General features: G+C 36.2%; 1 protein-coding gene across 4 annotated transcripts in view; it reads right to left on the bottom strand.

The window, feature by feature from the left end:
- Nucleotides 1-22413, bottom strand: part of LOC150080448 (kielin/chordin-like protein) — a 1054752-nt gene that overhangs the window by 616199 nt on the left and 416140 nt on the right. For all 4 annotated transcript variants that reach the window (XR_016547392.1, XM_090381408.1, XM_090381409.1 and 1 more), the window contains 2 exons: nt 10661-10868; nt 3677-3786 (listed from right to left, as the gene is read on the bottom strand). Coding sequence is in view for 3 of the 4 variants with exons in the window: in XM_090381408.1 (XP_090237534.1) it covers nt 3677-3786; nt 10661-10868 (318 nt within the window). In the remaining variant the exon portion in view is untranslated. The remainder of the gene's footprint in view (nt 1-3676; nt 3787-10660; nt 10869-22413) is intronic.

Here is a 22413-nt window from a genome sequence, read left to right as displayed (position 1 = left end):
CACATCATCATAAAATCAAACCTGAATGCATCTTTACCCACCATAAAGCAAGAGATTCAGCATGCTGTTGTTGTTGATTTGTTTTTGGTGTGTCATTGACTTAGACCAAATTGCACTGAGTGTATTATGTCTGTACAAGTAATTTTTCAGGCTGATTTGCATGTTGTACAAGCTAAAAAATCCTAAATAACTCATAGGCACAAACCTAGCCCATCTGCTTGAGAGTGGCAAACTACAGCCCGCAACTGAAGAAGCCCTTAGAAATTTCTCCAGTCTACAATGATGAGACTCAAACCCATATCTCGGCAAATGAGTGACGTGACAAAACCACTATATACTGTCATGAAGAATGATTCAGCATGCATTTCACTTTGTGCAAATGAGATAACTAACCAGGATGCTAGAACATGTATTTGGTGCCCTAATTGAGCATTCTGGAAAATAACAGCTAAAATGTGACAGATGCAATGTGACATATATAGTTGTGTACAGTCGATAGATCATAAGCTGATTTTCATGTATGGTGGTGGCATTACCTGAAATCACCTCTGCTGAAAAGTTTAAATCTGTATCCTCTAATATAATAATAATCTTATAAAAGGCATACTATTAATGTTGCTTACTATTATGCTGTTCCAAAGCAGTATGAAGATAACATAAATAGCAAAGTGAAAAGTATGTTTTCTTGAAAACAATGCACATCTTCACATGGTGGTCATGATGACTGTCACAATACTGTAAGAGATATGTTGAGAAGTATTGAATGAGTCTTGCTATATTTCAGACTTCTCCTTCACTTGGGCGCCTCCGTAGCCAGGTGGAAAGGAGCAGCAGTGCGTAGCACACGCTTCTTGATTAGACCGGGGTTCGAGCCCATCACCACCAAATATGGAGAATGCGGAAAGGTCAGGGAATGACCATTGCATATCCCGGAGCAATATGGCCTTAGTTGCTAATGCTCCTAAAAACCAAACAACAACATTCCTTCACTTGACTACTACTTTTTTTTTTTGGCCTCTGAAGGCACATAAAAGAACATGTTTCACAACAATGATAAATTTAAAGATCATGTATTTGAATGATTGTAATTGCAATCTGCAGATTTTTTCAAAACTGCCAGTGGGGTAACTGATCATGCACAGTGTGGAATCAAAGCGTCTTGATGATAGTCACAATGTCATGTGGCTGGCTCCTCAAAATCTATCTGTACCTGAACATCTTAGTTAAGCTTTAATCACTCTTTAATCAGTATTTTGGAAACTACTCTGTTTATTGACATTACTGGTTATAAAACTAAAAATTTAAATTTTACTTTACATCAGAATACTTTCATAGACTGATGAAAACTATATTTATGAAAAAAAAAGGAGCTTTAATGATATGATAATACCACTCACTCACTGCTTTCTTAAAAGAAAACAATGAGTGGTATTGTCATATAATTTTGCATGTTATTAAAGACAGAATGAATACTTCATTCTGCCTTTTTAAGAGTCTTAGTCTGTTTGAAGACTCCAGAAACAAAATGAAATAGGCAGATATATTTCTGAGTGATAACAGACATTTAAAATTAAAATAATTCAAAAATCTTATTTGAAATCTTAAAATGAAAATAAAAGAAACTTCAAAATATGGAAGAATGTTATTTAATGTATTAATGCTATTTAATTAACAGCTTCTACTCACTGAGAAAACAGACAATTAGGCTGTAAGGCATATGCCAATATGTAAATACAGAGTGTAGTAAGTCATAAATATATTTTATTACTAACAAATATAAAAATAAGAAATCATTGGCATTTTGACAAATTGGCACATATTTTAAGAATCAGCAACTCAAAGAGATGTTGCTAAAATCATTTAAATGGTTATCACCAGTTGAAACATGTTCAGCTCTTAGAATAACATTTTCCATTACTTCATTTTCCTCAAAATGATTAATGCTTTGTATTTCTTCCTGTATCTTATCTTCAGGTGCCATATCCATTCACATTAATCTATTCACATTAACCTTTGCAGAAATGCATATATGTAGATCTGTTTTAAGGTTGCTTTAAACAAAGCAGCTATTAACATATGAATTGTCTTAAAATTTTGCCAGTAAGTGGCATCTCTTATCTTATGTTTCCAACTAATTGTAAGCACAGTTTATAATAGATATTAGCACAAAAATAGCTTTGAAATATAGGAGGAGAAGGATAAGAATGCTGCACGTGTTGACCTTTGTTACACAATTTGGGTTTACAAAAGTTAAAATTGCAAATTTGCTTTTGGAACTGAGATCCAGAAATTGATAAAATCAAATCAAGTGATCCATAAATACAGTTATTGTATCAAAATAAAAAATAATAATGAAAATGGGTTTTATTTATGAATTTTTTAAATAAAAAAAAATATATACAATAAATACAGTTATTGTATCAAAATAAAAAATAATAATGAAAATGGGTTTTATTTATAATTTTTTTTTAAATTAAAAAAAATATATATCCTGATTTGAAATAATTTTACCATGTTGAGCAATAAAGTTGAAGTAAGAAGAAGAATAAATTAATATTTTAACGCATGATGTGCAAAGTTTTAATTTTTACAAAATTTCAAAATTCCATGAAAAATCTCATACTAAGAGCCCACTGCTATTGAAAATTCACTACTTGGGGCCTAACTCATGCTTGGAAAACTCACATGGAAAAAGGCAAGTGAAAATGAGCTTCATCGTTTATTAGAAGCTGGAGATGAAATTACTGTTTCTTAGAAAGTTCCAATAAATTTAATGAGAAAAATGCATTTGTGACTCATTATTTCAGGGGGGGAGAGAGAGAGAGAGAGAGAGAGAGAGAGAGAGAGAGAGAGAGAGAAATATATACCCTGCAAGGGCATGTTGCAAGATATATATCCTGTTGCACAATCTTGTGACACTCCCTTCATGGTCCGATTGGCCAGAGTGGTAGTGTGCTAATTCAAATTTGGCAAATTTTACACAGTAAGCAATTCAAATCCCTCTTTAAAATTCCCCTTAATATTTTTTTTTGACAATTACAATTTCAAAGCTTCCTTTAATTTCTCTGAAATGTTCAGCACTTTTCCAATGTTTGTCTTGATTCTGGAAAGGCATAGTCTGTCCAACCACTGTGTAACTAACATAGTGCCATCTGGATGCTTCTGATGGCATGTCTTGTAAATTTGAAATATTCTTCCAGAAATCTCCTTATAAAGCAATGTTAGGGAATATATTTTTAAAGTAGAGCTCTACATTAACAGAACTCATGAATTATGCACTTTTCTCATGAGTTAAAACTTAAGAGTCTATGTTGCTATCTGAAAAAATAAGACTGATTAAAAATTAAGTAATATAAACACCATAAAAAGTTTTGGTTACAAAGAATAGAGTGGATTGTCTTTTTCTGCCCTCCATACAATGTGATATCCAAGTGAACTAACTAAAAAAGGACCTAACACTTCTTGCAGTAAGTGATCTTTCCAGATTGTATTAGCATTTTAACCTTTCAATCCTATAATTTCAAAGTAAATTATAACATGAGGTAAATAAAAAAATATATAAATCTTTGTATTAATATACAAAGATTTATATCTTTGTATATTAATATCTTCAAAAAACAATCACATTTAAAATTTGAGATCAAATTCAAATGAAAGTTGTTAATCTGTTAATTACCTTGATAATCATATCCATTTTTCTGAAACACCTCCTGGACGCCACCATATGGATTGTGATTTACTTGTCTTTGACCTTCTCTGTTGAATCCATTTATATTAAAACCAAACCTAAAAAATTGAATCGAATACTATTTTTTATTTCAGTTAGGAATAAACTGTTTGATCCCACCATTTCTTTTTGCTCAAATAATCACTCATCTATATGCTTGAAAAATATGTGTACATTTTTGGTTGTAAATAGAATCATTTTTCTAGATACTTCATAAATTACACATGATAATTTTCCAGAAGAGAGGATTAAACTTGCCAGTTTGAACTCTATCCCAGAAACATCATGTATACCATATGAACAAAACAAATTGAGGTACAGAATATCAAGATAGGTATTCTTTCTTTCTATAGAAAGATTACTGTTAAAATAAAGGTCTTGTTGAACTAAAGTGGCAGATACCCACCCTGAACAATATCCTAGAGGATACCGTTTACATAGCAAACAATTCCACTATAATTTATGATAACAAAATTAGTATTACTGTAGTATTAAAATGGAAGAATGATGCAAGGAAGCAAAGCTTATATATAGCATCCACCATCAAATAAAATAACCAAATAAGTAATAATAATAAAAATAATACATAAAAATATATAAATAAATAAAAATCTTTGCATCTACTTGCAGCATTTTCTTGTTGCTCTCTTCTGTATAATATATTTTTTTAATTAATCACAAAAAACAGAAAAAGCCTTACATTTGTGAAAACCAGTTTGAAATATAATAATAATATATAAATATAAAAGTAATACAAAAAACTTCAGTAAAGTTAAAATATACAGAATTAATACAAAACATGAATGGGCTAAAACAACAGTTTGTGATATTCATTTTTAACACTAGTTTTATTAATAAAAATATCAATTTTATTTTCATTTAACAATGCAGCTATTCTGTTGGAAAATTCAAATTTAAGATGATTTGTCCTAAATTTGGAGATGTGAAATAATTTATGTTCCCTCAAAGGCCTAGGTAGATAATTTAAGTTAATACATGACAGTAGCAATGGAACATATATTTTGCTTTGAATAATCGAATGTAGAAAGAAGCAGTCAAACATATTCCTTCTAACATAAAGTCAAAGCCAACAAAGTCAAAACAAGTCCTTTTGATTAAGCCAAGTAATTTAGAAGCTATAGCAGTTACTTTATTAACATGAGTTGTGTAAGAGCCTTTACTAGTTCTTAAAATTCCTAAATCATTTATTTCATGAGTTCTTTTAATATGCAAAGATTCTAAAGTGTAATTGTAACAGATGGCAAATTGTTTATGAGGATCTGAAATGGTAATGACATGATATTTATCTATATTAACATCTAGTTCATAACTTTTAATTCATTGGTATATTAATTGAATACCTTTTTGCAGCTCCTTGCAATCCAAAGACTGATTAATTTCTTTGTACAATTTCATGTCATCAGCATAGATAAGAATACTGAATTTGGCTTTCTGTAGACAAGCAGATATATCATTAAGAAAAATACTAAAAAGTAAAGGGCCAAGACAGGAACCCTGTGAAATACCCCTCTGAATATTAATGAGCTCTGAGTGAACATCATTATAACAAATAATACTTTTCCGATTATGAAAATAGTCCTGAAACCAAGTAAGAGCAAGTCCTATTACACCCAGATCATCAAGTTTATTACATAAAATTTTATTGCAAACTAAATCAAAAGCTTTTTGAAGATCTATATAAATGATGTCCAATTGTCTGTTTTTGTTCAAGGGCTTCCCTAATGTCATGTTCCATTGTAAGTAAGTTTGTGATCATCGACCTTACTTCAATAAAACCATGATGAGAGAAATGTAATTTATTGTGGAAGAAGGCAATTAGTTGCCTATAAACTACCTATATGTTCCACAATTTTAGTCATTGGGCTAGTTTTGTGAATAGGCCTAAAAGAAGCAGGATTATTAAGGAGGATAGATAAGGAGGTGATTATTCCCTTGTATAAGGCAATGGTTAGGCCACATCTTGAGTACTGTATACAGGTCTGGAGGCCTCATTTCAAGAAGGATGTAGAGCTGCTGGAACGGGTGCAGAGAAGGGCAACAAGATTAGTGAATGGAACAAAGGGTTGCTCTTACGAAGAAAGGCTTAAGTTTTGCAAATTACAGAGTCTGGAGACTAGGCACCGGCGAGGTGATCTGATAGAGGTGTATAAGGCTTTGAATGGTTTGAGCATGCTCAATGCCAATGGGATTCTTCATCTTGCTCAGAATAATCACCTCAGAGGGCATAAATTCAAATTGAGGAAGGACGGATGTCGGATAGATGTGCGGAAATTTGCCTTTGGCCAGCGGGTGGTCGGGTGGTTGGTTGGTGGAACCGACTTCCATCACTTGTTGTTGAAGTTGGTAGCCTAAACAAATTTAAAGCTCAACTGGACAGGTATTTCGAACGAACGGAGGGGTGAAATGGGAGTGGTGTGTGTGTTTTTTTTTTTTTTTTTGGCTGATGCTGAATAAGCTTGCTTTCTTGCATCATATGCCTCTACTAATGCTAATGCCATTCTTATCATCTTTCTTATATAAGGGACAAATTGTAGTTACCTTGATATTGATGGGTAAATGCCCAGTTTTGAATATAGTGTTAATAAAGTGTAGCAGTTGTTTACTTAATACAATATAACAATTTTTAAAAAAACCCACTGGAATATTATCCAGTGTGGTGTTATAGTTTAAAGGGAATTTACTAATAGTTGCAACTAATATGTCTGGGGTGATTTCAAAATTACAGAAAAAGTCATTTCCCATATCATTCTGAAAATTATTCATTTAATTGTTTATATCATTATTTGATGAATATAGTTTTTCAAAGAAATTCATAAATTCTTCCATTGTAGGTAATGATGTATTTTTTTCTATTTTTGATTGCTGTTTATATCTGTTCCAGTGATTCCAAAATAGACTGAGATTGTAGTAGTGGCATGTGATGCAAGAAAGCAAGTGTATGAGCTTATGCAGCATCAGCCAAAAAAAAAAATCACACCATTCCCTCCAAATGCCTGTCCAGTTCCTCCTTAAATTTATTTAACCTATCAACTTCCACAATGACAGATGGAAGTTTGTTCCAGCAATTAACCACCCACTGGCTAAAGGCAAATTTCCACACATCTATTCTACATCTGTCTTTTCTTAATTTGAATTTATCGTAATCTGAACAAGTGGAAGGATCCCATCAGAATTCAGCATGCTCAACCCATTCAAGGGTTTTTCTTAATAGCTGAGGATTCTATTGAAGCTAAATATTTTTTATAAGCAATTTTAATTCTATATTTCACTGCTTTTCTAAAATAAGAAAATGTTCTGTAATCATTGAGATTATTACTAACTTTGAATTTATTAAACCAATCTTTCTTTATTCTCAAAAGGCTGATTATATCTTGAGCAAACCAGATAGGATATTTAAGTTGCCTAACATTTTTTATCATAATATGTAGACAAGCAGATATTTTTTCTATGATGTTTGTTAAATTATGATTTAGGATATCTAATAGTATATCTGTATCTTTAATATCATAAAATTTGTTCCAATCTAAATGAGAAATAGCCCTTCTAACCAAATTCCAGTTAGTATTTTTAAAGTCAAAATACTTTTTTTTTATCATTACGTTTATTTGACTCATTAACTAAAGTAAAACTCAAATGTAGTGCAGTATGATCAGAGTTAAAATAATCTTTTTGGCATAATTCACATTAATATCAAAGTTTGAAAATATTATATCTAGTATATTTTTCTCTCTAGTTGCAAATGAATTTCTTTGAGTTAAATTAAGTCTTAAGAACATATTAAAAAGATGATTAGAAAGGTAACAATTTACCATAACAAATCTCCCCTTATTAGAGGTCCCACAGAAAAGGTACATTAAAACTCCCATCACAATTGTATTAGGATCCATATTAACAGAGTTAATAATTGACTCCATGTAGGTCTCAAGTTTAGTTATTGTAGAAACTAGAACAGGTGGAGGTAAATATAATAAAATCAACAGTAACAAACTTTTAACTACTTTTAATTTTACCTTTATACCCTCAAATTCCTCCAAATTCGATTGTGACAAAATACTGAAATTTTTGTTAATGAAAAAAGCAATGCCCCCACCTATCTTTAGAATTCTATCCCTCCTGATAAGATGGAAATTGTAAGGACATAATTCTTGATTATTGACATCAGGAAATAACCAGGTTTCTGTAATGGCCCAAATGTCAAAATCGTCTTGAAAATTATGTTAAGTAATTTATTAACTGTGCTTAAAATACTCCTAGCATTTTTTAAATAAATATTAATATGATTGTTTCCAGATTCCTTATTTCTCTTTTCTATGTGAGGTGGATGTCCTCTTGAAGTGTTTTTAATTGCTATGGGGCTATATTATCATCATCTTTAATATTAGTGATGTGATTTTTGTTATAAAATACATGGTTTTTATTAAAGTTTCTTTTTGTCTTATACTTTTTGAATTTAAAAGAATTAATCACAGCTCCTTCAGAAAAGCTATTCTCAGATAAGAATAGCTCAAGTAAATTATAATCAAATGTAATTTTAAATGAGGAATAATCCTCTGGGTATTTAGATGTTATTTTCTCCACTTGCACTTTTGCCTTATTTTTTATTTTAAAGTAATTCACCAGATCAGTTTTACTAGTAGTTAGAGATAATCTTGAAACATGCCAAGAGATTCTTTTGGGTATGGTGATTATGTTAACATTTTCTCCCTTGCTAATGAAACTGATATTATAAGGATTAAAATTCCCATCTTTTTCAGTAGTTAGCTTATTAGAAGGCTTAGGTATCTTCTGAGTTTTACTTGTATTATTATTCAAAACCTGTGCTAAGCTAATTTCTTTATAATTTTCAGTGTTATCAAGTTCCATTCCCTGATTGGTTAAGACAGTATCTTTATTGATATTTTTTTCATTTATTTAAATTTTATCTGTTATCATTTCCTTATTTACATAATTAGTATTTTGTATATATTCCCCTTTCTTATTTACATAACTGTTGTCTTGCATTATCCTTAATGAAGCACATGTAGATTGAACTATAATTGAACCTGTTAATTCATTATCTACATCTATGTGAGCTTCACTTTGTGATGTCAAGAAAGTTGACATCTTTTCTGAAATCAGAATCCAGATCTGTATATATGAGGAATAATTACCTCTTTATCTCTAGTTTGAAAAATGTTTGTATTTCATCAACAGTAGCCCACATTTCAGCAGCACTTGACAGCAAGGTTAGAAAAAGTCATGCTGACCTTAAGATGCACAGAGCATTAGTAGCATTGCTGCTTTGGTTTGCAGGCAAATACTTTGGGCCAAGCCAGTGCTATTCCAGCCATCCTTCAAATTAAATAAAGGAAATAAACTGCCATTCAGTAAGATGTAATTGGTTGGCAATCATTTGTTTCAGAAAGATATGAATAATATAATATAGATGCTATAAACTACAATATTATTATATGTATATAGATAACAATGATAACTAGAAGTTAGAGACAGTATATTTTATAAAACAACATCACAAATTAGAATTAAAATTTTGTTCTGCATAGTTTTTGATGTTTGTAAACTAACAGCTGTTTTTAATTCAGTTTTTTATGGTGTTTTCACATATGTTATCTATTTTTTTCAAAAATCACTTAAGTTGATATCATGAGTTGTATTATTGAATGCATTCAATTAGGAGTAAATTCTGGGAATTTGTAAACTAAACCTTCACATGTTGGCAACACTGCCCTCACTCAGTTGTTTCTTGACCTTGAGAACTCCATGCAGCAGTGTTTATCAGTGTGAACTCATTTTATTTTTGGGGGTTACCATATCAAACTTATGCTGAAAAGTGAGTAAAATGTCTTCATGCAAGTGTTTGAACAATCTGAACTTATTTTGTTATATTTGTGGAAGTTATATAGGTCCTCAAGCAAAGAGAAGATATTACAGAATTTGTAAAAAGTATACTGTGCTTATTTTGGAGTGAAACTTGGTGACCAAGATAAACAATGGGTTCCACATAAAATTTTCCAAACCTATTTTGAAGCACTGAGATTGCAGAAAAATGGTAAAAGGAAGGCTATGCCATTTGCAAACTACTATGATTACTATTACTTTTGCTTATTAAGAAGGGCATTGTGTATCATAATATTCCATCTGCCATTAGACCAGTCCCACATGGAGATAACCTGACGATTCCATGCTCTCCATTTATATTGGAGAATGTAGCAGCAGTGAAGATTTTGAAGATGAAACTGAAGTCTACATGCCTGGAGGAATTGAATCTAGTCCTTGTTTTCATAGCATGAACCCAATGATCTGGTTATAGATTTAAATTTATCAAAGGAATCTGCAGAATTTTCTTGGTCTACACTTAAGTCAAAAAATTCTTCTAGCACACAGAATGTTTTTCTCATGTTACAGACACAGAGAATGTGGACTAGTCCTCTACTTTTCTGGGGACAATTCTATGGTTTTTTGCAGCAATATAAATGACTTAATGGACTGTTTAATGAATTAGCTCATTTTATTGGCTCATCAAAGAGGAGTCTGAAAGGTGTGTTGCTTCACAATGGAAATAAATATGGGTCAATTCAAGTAGCTCACTTTGTGCATTTGAAAAATATAGAACTTGAAGTTGTTGACAAATATAAAGTATGAAGGACATGGCTGATTGGTCTGTGCTGACTTTAAAGTGACAGGCATGTTACTTGGACAGCAATCTGGCTACACAAAACTGTCTTGCTTTTTTCTATGAGTAGAACAGTCGGGCAAGGAGTAAACATTGGGATATCAAGGTCTTAATTGTATTAATCTTGCCTTAACTTACTTATTAAAATCTAGTTACTGTTTCCACTGGATGTGTGGTAATCACAAAGCCATGTATATTTTATTACACATAATGGATTAATTATTTCAAAAGTAACATACCTATCATATCCTTCTTTGTCATAGCCATACAGTCTTTCTGGGTAAAGTGGACTTCTCCAACAACATGCACCAACCATACAACGTATACGACAATCATAGTAGGATTTAAAATTATTACTATTACCATGACAACCATTATAAGTAAATGGATGACATTCACTATTTTGATAATCATAGAACCATCTTTGCAATTTCTGGCTACACATATCTGAAAGTTTGCAAGAGTATGCAGTTATGTTAATTAACATTTTGCACATATATAAAAATTATAACAAATATTTATCTTGAGTGATAATGAAATTTTTAAAAAATCAATGTTATACATAAAATATACTGAATGCTTATAGCTGTATTGAGCAATATATACATCTAATGTTAATTCAGATAAAATCTTTTGAATATCAAAAATTCAAAGGAATTATATTTTATTTATTATTTTTTTTTACTTTCCAGTTATGCAGTTTAATTTAAGATACAAACTAAATGTCAATATCTGGAAGATAAATAATAAAAATTTTATAACCCCATAGTGATCGGAAAAATTTGTCCAAGTCTCAACAATTAGCTAAAAGAGGATATATATTTCCATCCTAAAATTCACAGTTACTGTTGCTGCCATAAGCATGTGTCATGCTAATTTAAATAAATCAGTAAGTGCTGACAATTAATAGCTTGTTATGTCAGCTTACAGACTAGTATAATGATTAAGTGTTTTCTTGTAAAGACACAAGGCAAAGGGATGCAAGAAAGGAATTCATAATATGTGACTTATGAATAAATCACATTTAAACATATATATATATATATATATATATATATATTGCGTAAAATTATGACATCACGAGGCAGCTTCATCACTGAATAAGAGCTACTCCATTTATATGGCTGCGGCAGGTTTAGTAGTTTAATTTGTTAAACTACTAAAGCACCGAAAGATATATGCTCCCAGAAGGGCCTCCCACAGCGGAAAGGTTTCAGTGGAGACGTCAGACGAAACCCGTTTCAAAAGGTCCACACACGACCTTTTCAACTAAATTGTGATCCAAGAAAGCAACAGGAAACTACTTGGATTATCCTTCCCTTGAAAACTTCAATGATAGCAAGCAAAATAAACCACAGCCCCGAGTCTCGGCGTCCCTTGAATGGGACAGGGGTGCTAAGAATCTCCGAGCTTGCGTCGAAGAATTTTCTGAAACTAGCTACATGGAACATTAGAAGCCTACTACAACCAGGAAAACTAGCCAATGCTTTACAAGAAATGGAACGCATTAACATCAACATACTTGGGCTAAGTGAAACCAAATGGCCTGGAACAAAGAAGTTTATATCAAACGACCACCACGTCTTCTGTTCCGGAGGGGAAGAGAACACCAAGCAGACGTACGGCATCGCTTTCGTTGTCCACAAACAACTGGCCAACAAAGTCACCAGTTTCACCCCAATATCGGAACGAATCGCACTACTACAGCTAGCAGGCAACAAGATCAACCTGAATGTGCTCCAGGTCTACGCACCAACAGCGGACAAAGACGATCAAGAAATTGAATTGTTCTACGACAAGCTAAGCAACACTTTAAAGTCGCTGAAGAAGCACGACATGACGGTCATCCTTGGTGACTTTAATGCCAAAATCAGTCAAGGAAAGCTACAAAACATAGTCGGAGAACATGGCTTGGGGACACGGAATGAACGAGGCGACAGACTCGTCCAGTTCTGCCAAGAAGAAAAATTTAGCATTGCCAACACTTGGTTCAAACTACCACCTCGACGACTATACACCTGGACCTCACCACAAGACTCTGACAACAATATCGTCAGGAACCAAATTGACTACATCTTAATCAACATCAGATATAAGTCAAGTGTCCTCAAGGCAAAAACTTACCCCGGAGCTGACATATCATCAGACCATAACCCAGTAATAGCAACACTACGTCTCAAGTTACGAGCAGTCAAACGCACAAGCACAACAAAAAGAATCGACCTGGAGAAACTGAACAACAACGCCAACAGGCGACAAGTACAGCTTCATCTCAACACTACAATCCGATCGATCGAAGCAGTAACAACAGACGTGCAAGCATTCGGGCGTTCACTCAAACAGTGCATCAATGAAACAGCAGAAACCCTGCTAGGACATCAGGCGTTGAAAAAGAAACAACGGTGGATGACCCAGCACATACTAGACCTAATGGATGAACGGAGAATATTCAAAAGCAACAACAACCGGGAAAAATACAAAGAAATACAACAAAAGATCAAACAGGAAATCCGGAAGGCAAAGGAAAAATGGATGGAAGATCAGTGTGCAGAAATCGAAGACCTAATCAAGAAAAATGACAACTATAACCTGCACAAGAAGCTTAAAGAAGCTGGAAACATCTACAAACTGGCTCCTATCCCAAGTTTATATACGGACAACAATCAACCTATACTAAGCAAACAAGCCAAACTCTACACCTGGAAGAGCTATATATATACAATCTGTTCGGCACCAACAGAAAACCGGCAGAAACGCAACAACAAACACAGGAAGACAATCTCCACATATTAACATCTGAAGTGGAACATGCCATCCGAATAACAAAGCCAGGCAAGGCCTGTGGACCTGATCAGATTCATGTGGAACTGCTGAAACAACTAGACTACAGCAACATCCAACAACTAACGAAATGGTTCAATCAAATCTACAACAACAACGACATTCCATCCGAATGGCTCCAATCCATCTTTGTGGCCCTACCAAAAAAGGCTACCAGCCGGAAATGCGAAGACTTCAGGCTGATCAGTCTAATGAGCCAGGTGCTAAAAGTCTTCCTCAAGGTGATTCAGCAAAGGATAAGATGTAAGTGCGAAAGTGCACTAGGAAACACACAGTTCGGATTCTGCAGGGGACTAGGCACCAGAGAAGCAATTTTCTGTTTACAAATATTGCTACAAAGGTGCTATGAACATCAAAAAGACGTGTATATATGTTTTATTGACTACGAGAAAGCCTTCGATTCAGTAGACCACGACCGCCTAATTGACCGACTGAGAAAACTTGGGCTTGAAAACAATGATATCAACTTTATTACAACTCTCTACTGGAATCAAACAGCCCGGCTTCGCTATGACAACGACCTGACAGACCCAATTCCAATAAAAAAAAAAGGCGTCCGGCAAGGCTGTCCATTATCTCCCATTCTTTTTAACATCTATTCGGAAATGATCTTCGACCAAACACTGGCTGACAAGAACATCGGCATAAAAGTTAACGGACACTACATCAATAACTTAAGATATGCCGATGACACAGCACTAATAGCGAATTCAGAACAAGATTTACAGACCATCTTGAACGAAGTGGACATAGAAAGCCAAGCATGGGGGCTACGAATCAACAAAAAGAAAACAAAGGTGATGAAGGTCAGCAGGACTGCAAGCAAAATCACGATCAAACTAAACAACGAAAAATTAGAGCAAATACACCGCTTCAAGTATCTCGGAGTACTCATTGATGACCAGCTGAACCATGAGGCCGAAATCAAAAGCAGAATTGAACAAGCCAGGCAGGCATTCACCAAATGGAGAACCCTCCTCACCGACAGAAGCTTGAACATCATGCTCAAATTACGCACATTGAAATGCTACATCTGGCCAATACTGCTCTACGGTGTAGAAACCTGGACTCTAACATCAGCCACTACAAAAAAGCTCCAGGCCTTCGAAATGTGGCTCTACCGAAGAATGCTGAAAATTCCGTGGACAGCCAAGATAACCAACGCACAGGTCCTGCAGGACATGCACACGGAACGGGACCTGCTCAAAACCATCATCAGCAGGAAATGCAAATACCTAGGTCACATCGCTAGGAACCAACAAAAATATCACCTACTACCACTCATACTGGAGGGAAAGATCGAAGGCAAGAAACGCCCAGGCAGACCGAAAATGGCATGGCTAGATAACATCAACACCTGGCTTCACATGACAACAGCACAAATTCTACACGCAGCGCTAGACAGAGAACAATATCAAAACGAAGTCGCAAACGCCATTCGGCAGCATTAAAGAAGAAGAAGATATATATGAGACATTCATTTCATATAATTATCTATCCATTCAAAGCCCCTGATGAAGTATGGCCACGATGATGAATGTATTTTTTTCAATTCCCCCTTTTCTATTCCTTTTATCGTTTCCTCTTCTTCTCCTTTCTCTTTTCTTTCACTTTGCCATGACATATTTATATTACTGTTTTACCCAGTTTGTTTGTTTGTTTGTTATTTGGTTTTTAGGAGCATTAGCAACTAAGGCCATATTGCTCCAGGATATGCGGTGGTCATTTCCTGACCTTTCCGCATCCTCTGTATTTGGTGGTGACGGGCTCGAACCCCGGTCTAATCAAGAAGCGTGTGCTACACACTGCTGCTCCTTCCCACCTGGCTATGGAGGCGGCCTGTTTTACCCAGGCCTCCGTAGCCAAGTGGTCAGGAGCGGGAGTGCAGTAGCACAAGCTCTTTGAGTAGACCGGGGTTCAAGCCCCTAACTGCTGAATACGGTCGATCTGCCAACCCGCACTGGACCAGCGTGGCAGATTATGGTCCATTTCCCTCAGCATGAACTGTTGAGGAGGCTTCCATCCTGCAGTGGGTTGATAATGGCTGCACTTTACTTTTTACCCTGGTTATTTAAGATATAAATTTATATGGAATAATAGTAATAGTAGTAATAGTGGCATGTGATGCAAGAAAGCAAGCATATAAGCTTATGCAGCATCAGCCAAAAAAAAAAAAAAAAAAATTTACACGACCATTCCCTCCAAATGTTTGTCCAGTTCAGTTCCTCCTTAAATTTATTTAACCTATCAACTTTCACAACAACAGATGGAAGTTTGTTCCAGCAATTAACCACCCGCTGGCTAAAGGTAAATTTCTGCACATCTATTCTACAGCTGTCTTTCCTCAATTTGAATTTATGCCCCCTTAGGTTCATAATCTGAACAAGTGGAAGAATCCCATCAAAATTCAGCGTGTTCAACCCATTCAAGACCTTATACATCTCAATCAGATCACCTCGCAGGTGCCTAGTCTCCAGCCACTGCAATTTGCAGAATTTAAGCGTCTTGGTAAGAGATTCCCTTCATTCCCCTCGCCAATCTTGTTGCCCCCTCTCTGTACACACTCAAGCAAATCTACATCCTTCCTAAAATGAGGCCTCCAGACCTGTGCGCAGTACTCAAAGCGTGGCCTGGCCATTGCCTTATACAGGGGGAGAATCACCTCCTTTTCTGTGCTAGCAAAATTCCTATATATCATTGACAAAACCGCATGACCTGCTTTTGCAGCCTGTCTACACTGTTCTGAAAACTTCACATCTGACTGCACAATTACACCCAGGTCTTTTTCATTTTCTACCACCTTGTACCACACAGTTGGTACTTTCCTCTAGGGTTACTTCTACCCATATGCAGTACTTTGCATTTGTCAATGTTAAACTTCACTTGCCACTTCTCAGCCCATCTTCCCAAATTTTCTAGATCCTGTTGCAGTAGCACACTGCCATTAACAACCCTGCCAACCTTTGTATCATTGGCAAACTTCAACATTAAGCCTGATATACCTTTATCAATATCATTGATAAATATACAAAACAACAGTGGACCCAACACCGAACTCTGTGGGTCTCCACTAATAACATTAGTCCATGAAGAGCAGCACCCATTGATTACCACCCTCTGTCTTCTCCCCCTCAACCATCCTTTTATCCATTGTAGCGACTTACCCTTAATACTATTCTGCTCCAATTTGTATAGCAGTCTTCCATGCGCAACAGTGTCAAAAGCTTTCCTGAAATCCAAGTATATGATATCAAAATTATTTTTTGCATCCAGTTCCTTTGTAACCACATCATAATATCCAATCAAATTTATCAGACAAGACTTTCCCTTAACAAACCCATGCAGTGTCTGAATTATTGCTGCAGTCTCGTCTAGATGATCATGCAATGCATCTTTCACTAGTGACTCCATTATTTTACCCGGAACAGATGTTAAACTAACTGGTCTGTAATTACTCATGTCACCCTTCGATCCCCCTTTGTGAATTGGGGATACATTTGCACATCTCCAAGGATGCTCTCATAATTATGGCTAGGAGTTTGCTTACTTCCTTTGCTGCCTCCTATCATATAACTGGATAGATCTCATCCACTCCAGGTTCCATTCTTATGTTTAACTTCAACAATTTCTCCTCCACTTTGCTCTCAGTTATTACAAAATCATTAAGCACCTTGCTACAATTTGATAACGTTTTGGCATTCTCAATCCTTAATAACTCCTCATGTGTGAATGTAGATGCAAAATACTCATTCAGTTTGTTTGCTATCTGAGCACGATCATCAACAGTCGAACCATCGATATCAAGTGGACCAATCAGATTTATCCCATTCCTTTTAGAGTTTATATAAGTAAAGAACTCTTTGCTGTTTTTCTTTGCATCCTTTGCCAAATATTTCTCGTAATCTGCCTTCACCTGTCTAACTTCCTTTGTGACTTGATTACAGACTAGCTTATATCTGCCATAGCCTTCTGTGTCGCCTGTTAATTTATATGTATCCCATGCATTTTTCTTCTCTCCCACGAGTATCATTAGTTCATTTTACAACCATTTAGGCCTAACCCTTGAACAATATTTTTTAATAGGTATGAAACTTTTAGTAGCTTCCACGATTAATTCCTTGAATGCTTCCCATTTAGGATTTGCTGTTGGTAACGTCATCAGTTGATCCCACTGTACAGAATTTAAAAACTGTCTGAGACTACTAGGTGGTCATCTACTATGTGGTATGTGACTCTCATCAACCAGTGCAATACCATCACTTTGCTTATTGGAGGCTTGAAGTGGTGGAACCCATGTTTAGTCTCTAAAGCTAAGTTCCGGTCAACCCTTCCCTCTCTTCCATCATGCAGTATGATTGATGACTTTTGAGGTTATGATGAACATTGAGGCGAGATCCAATATTCCTTACATTTCGAGGGTACAGCTTTAAAACGGTGTTCACAGGCCGGCCACTAGTTAGTACACCAGACCGAACCTATTGGTAACTCTCTAGGAGGCTTCCAGATCAGCTAGTGTATAATCTTGCTACTTCTACTCTGCCAGATAGTGACTGGAGGGAGTCTGAGTAGCATGTATGCGGGGAGCATTGTCGAGGCCACGTTATGTCAAGGATCTGGGTATATTCTTACCACATGTATGCCATATCCAAAAATTTCATTACTTCATACAGCATGTCCCACCCACTTTTTCTTATCATTGAATACACCATGAATTGTCAACCTAATAGAGCAAGCTTATCTGCAAAAAGATCTAAACTTCCCGAGCACTTCCTATTTCATTTCACAAATATATGTGGTCTCAATTCTAATCTCAATGATGTCCATTTCCACTTGCAGTCTGCCAAACCCCATGTACTTTTTCTGACAGAATCTCAGTTATCGGTTGATTCAACTACTGTTCATCTCAGATGCCCAAATTATACGCTGTATGATTCCTTTTGCCTCAAAGGTGGTACTTGTGCATATGTCCGTTCTGATATTCCCTGTCAGAGACTTGGAAATTTGAAATCTCCTCTCTTTGATCTTCTCTGGCTTAAAATCTCTCTACCTCATTGTGTCAAATTCATCTGTTGTCTCTACCATTCCCCCAACTCCACTAATCACTTGGAGCTCTTTGACTTCCTCTCCTTGCAACTTGACTTTCTCCAGTCCAACTTTCCTAACAGCGAGGTAATTTTCCTTGGTGATTTTAATGTTCACAACTCCAGCTGGCTTCCGTTTCCTAGTCACACCGACCCAGCTGGTCGAGATGCTGAGGCTTTTGCAATTACTAACGACCTTGCACAGATTGTTCATTTACCTACAAGAATACCGGACAATTCCTAATCATACAGCCAATACGCTTGATCTTTTTCTCACAAACAACCCTTCTAAGTACATGGTTGAAGTGAGAGGTCCTTTAGGCACTTCAGATCACAACTTGGTGATTGTCTCTTCTCCAATGGAACCTTTATCTCATGGCTATTCCCGACCTCGTGTTGTTTGGCATTACAAGAATGCAAAATGGGATGACCTGCGAGACTACTTTTCCTTGGTTGAATTACTGTTTCAAAACTTCTAATGTCAACATTTGCTCAGATCATGTCAGTGAAATTATTCTTGCAGGAATGGAATCCTTTATCCCAAACTCCACTTTAAAATCTCGTCCTTTATATAAAACTTGGTTTTTCAATAAATGTGCTAAGGCTGTTCAAGAGAAGAATGTTGCATATCGTAATTGGCTTGTTTCTAATTCTTCAGTTTCATTTTCTGCCTACACCAAAGCTCGCAACAATTGTAAAGCAGTTATTAATCGGTCCAAACTAGAGTTTGAACAGGCTAAGGGTAGAAAACTTGCTTCTTGCCCTAATGGTAGCCGAGCATTCTGGTCTCTTGCCAAAGCTATTGGCCGCAAGTTTTGCCCATCTCTGCTCACACCTCTGTCCAAACCAGATGGTTCTGTTGTCACTTCAGCAAAGGATAAAGCTGACCTGCTAGCATCCCATTTTTCTTCCAACTCATGTATTAATGATCTTGGTAAAACACCTCCCACCATTCCCAACAGCTCCATTCAATGCCTCCTGTGGTCTTCCATCCAAAGGATGTCAGAAGGATTTTGACGAATCTTGATGCTAAGAAAGCTCCATGTCCCGATGGTATTTCTCCACTTGTTCTCAAAACCTGTGCTCCTGAACTTACTCCTATTCTTTGCTGCGTTTTTCACTTTCTTATTCCAAAGGTGTTTTTCCTTCTGTTTGAAAATTTGCTCATATCCAGTCAGTTCCTAAAAAGGGTGACAAATCTCTCCCATCCAATTATCGTCCCATTGCAATTACTTCTACTCTTTCTAAAGTAATGGAGAAATCAATTAACCGCCAACTCTTAAACTACCTAGAAACCTTCCATCTGATCAACGATCACCAGTGTCGATCCACTGGTGATATTCTGGCTTATGTTACCCATTTATGGACTAATTCAATGGAAAGGTTCGGTGAAATACAAGTAGTTGCTCTCGACATCTCATAGGCTTTTGATCTTGTTTGGCATAAAGGTCTTCTAAACAAGCTTCCATCTTATGGTTTGCCAACCGTTTTTAGTAATTGGTTATCCAGTTTTCTCTCTGATCACTCACTGAGGGTGATGGTAGATGGCTCTCTGTCTTCTAACTTCTCCACTAATGCCGGTGTCCCCCAAGGTTCAGTTCTTTCCCCCACTCTTTTCCTCTTGTATATCAATGACCTTCTTCCATTGACTGGAAATTCTATCCATAGTTTTGCCGATGATAGCACATGAGGAGCTCGTTTTGGAACTCCATGCAAATGACACCATGGATTCTGTACGCCCCCTATTTCCCGAAAAAAGATGAAATAAAGCAAGACAGACCGATCCACTTTCCATTTTGAGAAACCTTGTCCTGCTCAATCAGCTTCAACTTCTCGAAAATCTGCTACCAATTCCTTAAATGACAATCTTCAGGTAATTCTCCAGTGGGGCAAAGACAACTTAGTTGATTTCAACCCTTCTAAAACTCAGTCTTGTCTTATATCTCGCAAAAAGGATTCTCTGCTCCTATGCTTATCTTTAGTGACACTCCAATTTCTAGGCAAAATGAGATATCTCTTTTGGGGATTACTCTGACTTCTAATCTCTCTTGGCACAAGCACATTACAATTATTGTTTCTTCTTCATCTAAAAAACTTGGTTTTCTCTTTCGCTCTCGGCATTACTTTTTTTCCAAACAGCTGCTCACTCTGTATAAATCGCAAATCTGCCCTGCAATGGAATATTGTTCCCACATCTAGGGTGGTCCCCCAAAATCTCTCTCAGGCTTCTTGATTCCATTCAGAAGAGGGCAGTTAGGTTAATTAATGATTCATCTCTAACAGAGTCTCTCCACTCGCTGTCTCATAGATGTTCTGTTTCTGCTGCATGCCTCTTCTACAGATACTTCCATGGGCACGGTTCTTCTGAACTGACTTCTATAATTCCCACTCTCTCTTTCAAAACAGTTCAAACACGTGCCGCCACCAGTCAACATCCATTTGTTATCCAACTTCAAACTCACAAAATCAACTTTTCTTCTTCCTCGTTTATTCATTCAACTGCCGTTTACTGGAACAAACTTCCTTCATACATATTTCCTGAAAATTACAGCCTACAGAAATTCAAGTCCAATGTCAACAAATATCATCTTTGGTCTTCTCAACCTCCAACCCAAGCACGGTACTAAGTACTATAGGTTCTAATACCTCTCGTGTTCGGGATTCACATAAAAAAAAAAAAAAAAAAAGACTACTGTAGTCACCTTTATGGAAGCAAAAACCCTTCCCTTTTGCCTTGATGGTTTGTTTGTTTGTTATTTGGTTTTTAGGAGCATTAGCAACTAACGCCATATTGCTCCGGGGATATGCGGCGGTCATTCCCTGACCTTTCCGCATTCTTTTTATTTGGTGGCACACGAGCTCGAACCTGGGTCTAATCAAGAAGCGTGTGCTACGCACTGCTGCTCCTGCCCACCTGGCTACGGAGGTGCCTGCCTTGATGGTAGTTACATCTTTAAGTAATTCTGACATCAGTACATTGTGATCACTGTCACCCAGTGATTCCTTTATCTGCAAATTCTTAATACATGTATGATAACTGCTGATAACGAGATCAAGAGTATTACCCTCTCTTGTTACCTCTCAAACATGCTGCTGCTGCTGCTGCAGAAAACAATCATCCAATAAATCCACAAAAGTCTTACTAGTGTGCAAGTTACCAATCCACAAGTTCCAGTCAATATCTGGGAAATTAAAATTCCCCATTATAAGACATTCTGATTTACTAGCCCACTCTATTTCTCTGTACAACTGTTCATTGTACTCATTCGAGTCATTAGGCCTATAATATGTCACACCAAACTGACTCAATAGTGCACTGTCCATCTATATGAACTGGATGCACTTTTGATTTTTTTGTTTTTCTTAATTAACAGCATAACCTCTCCTCCCTTCCTATTCGTTTATATTGTTTCTGTACACATTGTACACCCCAAATTCCAATTCTGCATTCCTAATATCTGTGTGACACCAAGTCTCTGATATCCCAACAATATCCACCTTTGATGTCTTGACCAACACTTCAAATTCATCAAATTTATTCATTATATTCCTAAAATTGGTATACATGCAAGTATACATGCACCTATTCTTATTCTTAGTTACTCTAACACATCCCATATACCCACCTGCTTCAAGATGACTGCCATCAGTCCATGAAACCCCCAGCTCCAGGCTGCTGCTTATTCTTATAGAAGTAGTGCAAGAATCACCTTCACCTCTGCCTGTGGCTACTTTTAACCTTTTAGTCTGTGAATCCCCCCCCCAAGCTAGCAGTTTTCTGACCCACCTAACACTGCCTCGATAGCGTCAGCAAATATTCTTGCACCCTTTCCTGTTAACGAGCACAAACCACACTGAAAAAAATTCTAACCCTTGAGCATTGCACATTCCCTCCAGGGCCGAATTGATTGACTAGGCTCTCATCATGTACTCCCTCCTATCGCGTCTGGGCAGACATACACTGGTCCTATTCCATCTATCCTTTTTACATAATATATTCCACATCTCCCTGACAATAGAGTTACCAACAATAACTAGTTCCTTTGGGACCGGCACATTCTGCCTTGGAG

Source organism: Mastigoproctus giganteus, chromosome 9 (genome assembly GCF_048544385.1).
Source record: "Mastigoproctus giganteus isolate SK-2022 chromosome 9, ASM4854438v1, whole genome shotgun sequence".
NCBI classification, from domain to species: domain Eukaryota; kingdom Metazoa; phylum Arthropoda; class Arachnida; order Uropygi; family Thelyphonidae; genus Mastigoproctus; species Mastigoproctus giganteus.
This window is presented reverse-complemented; position numbering and strand designations above follow the sequence as displayed.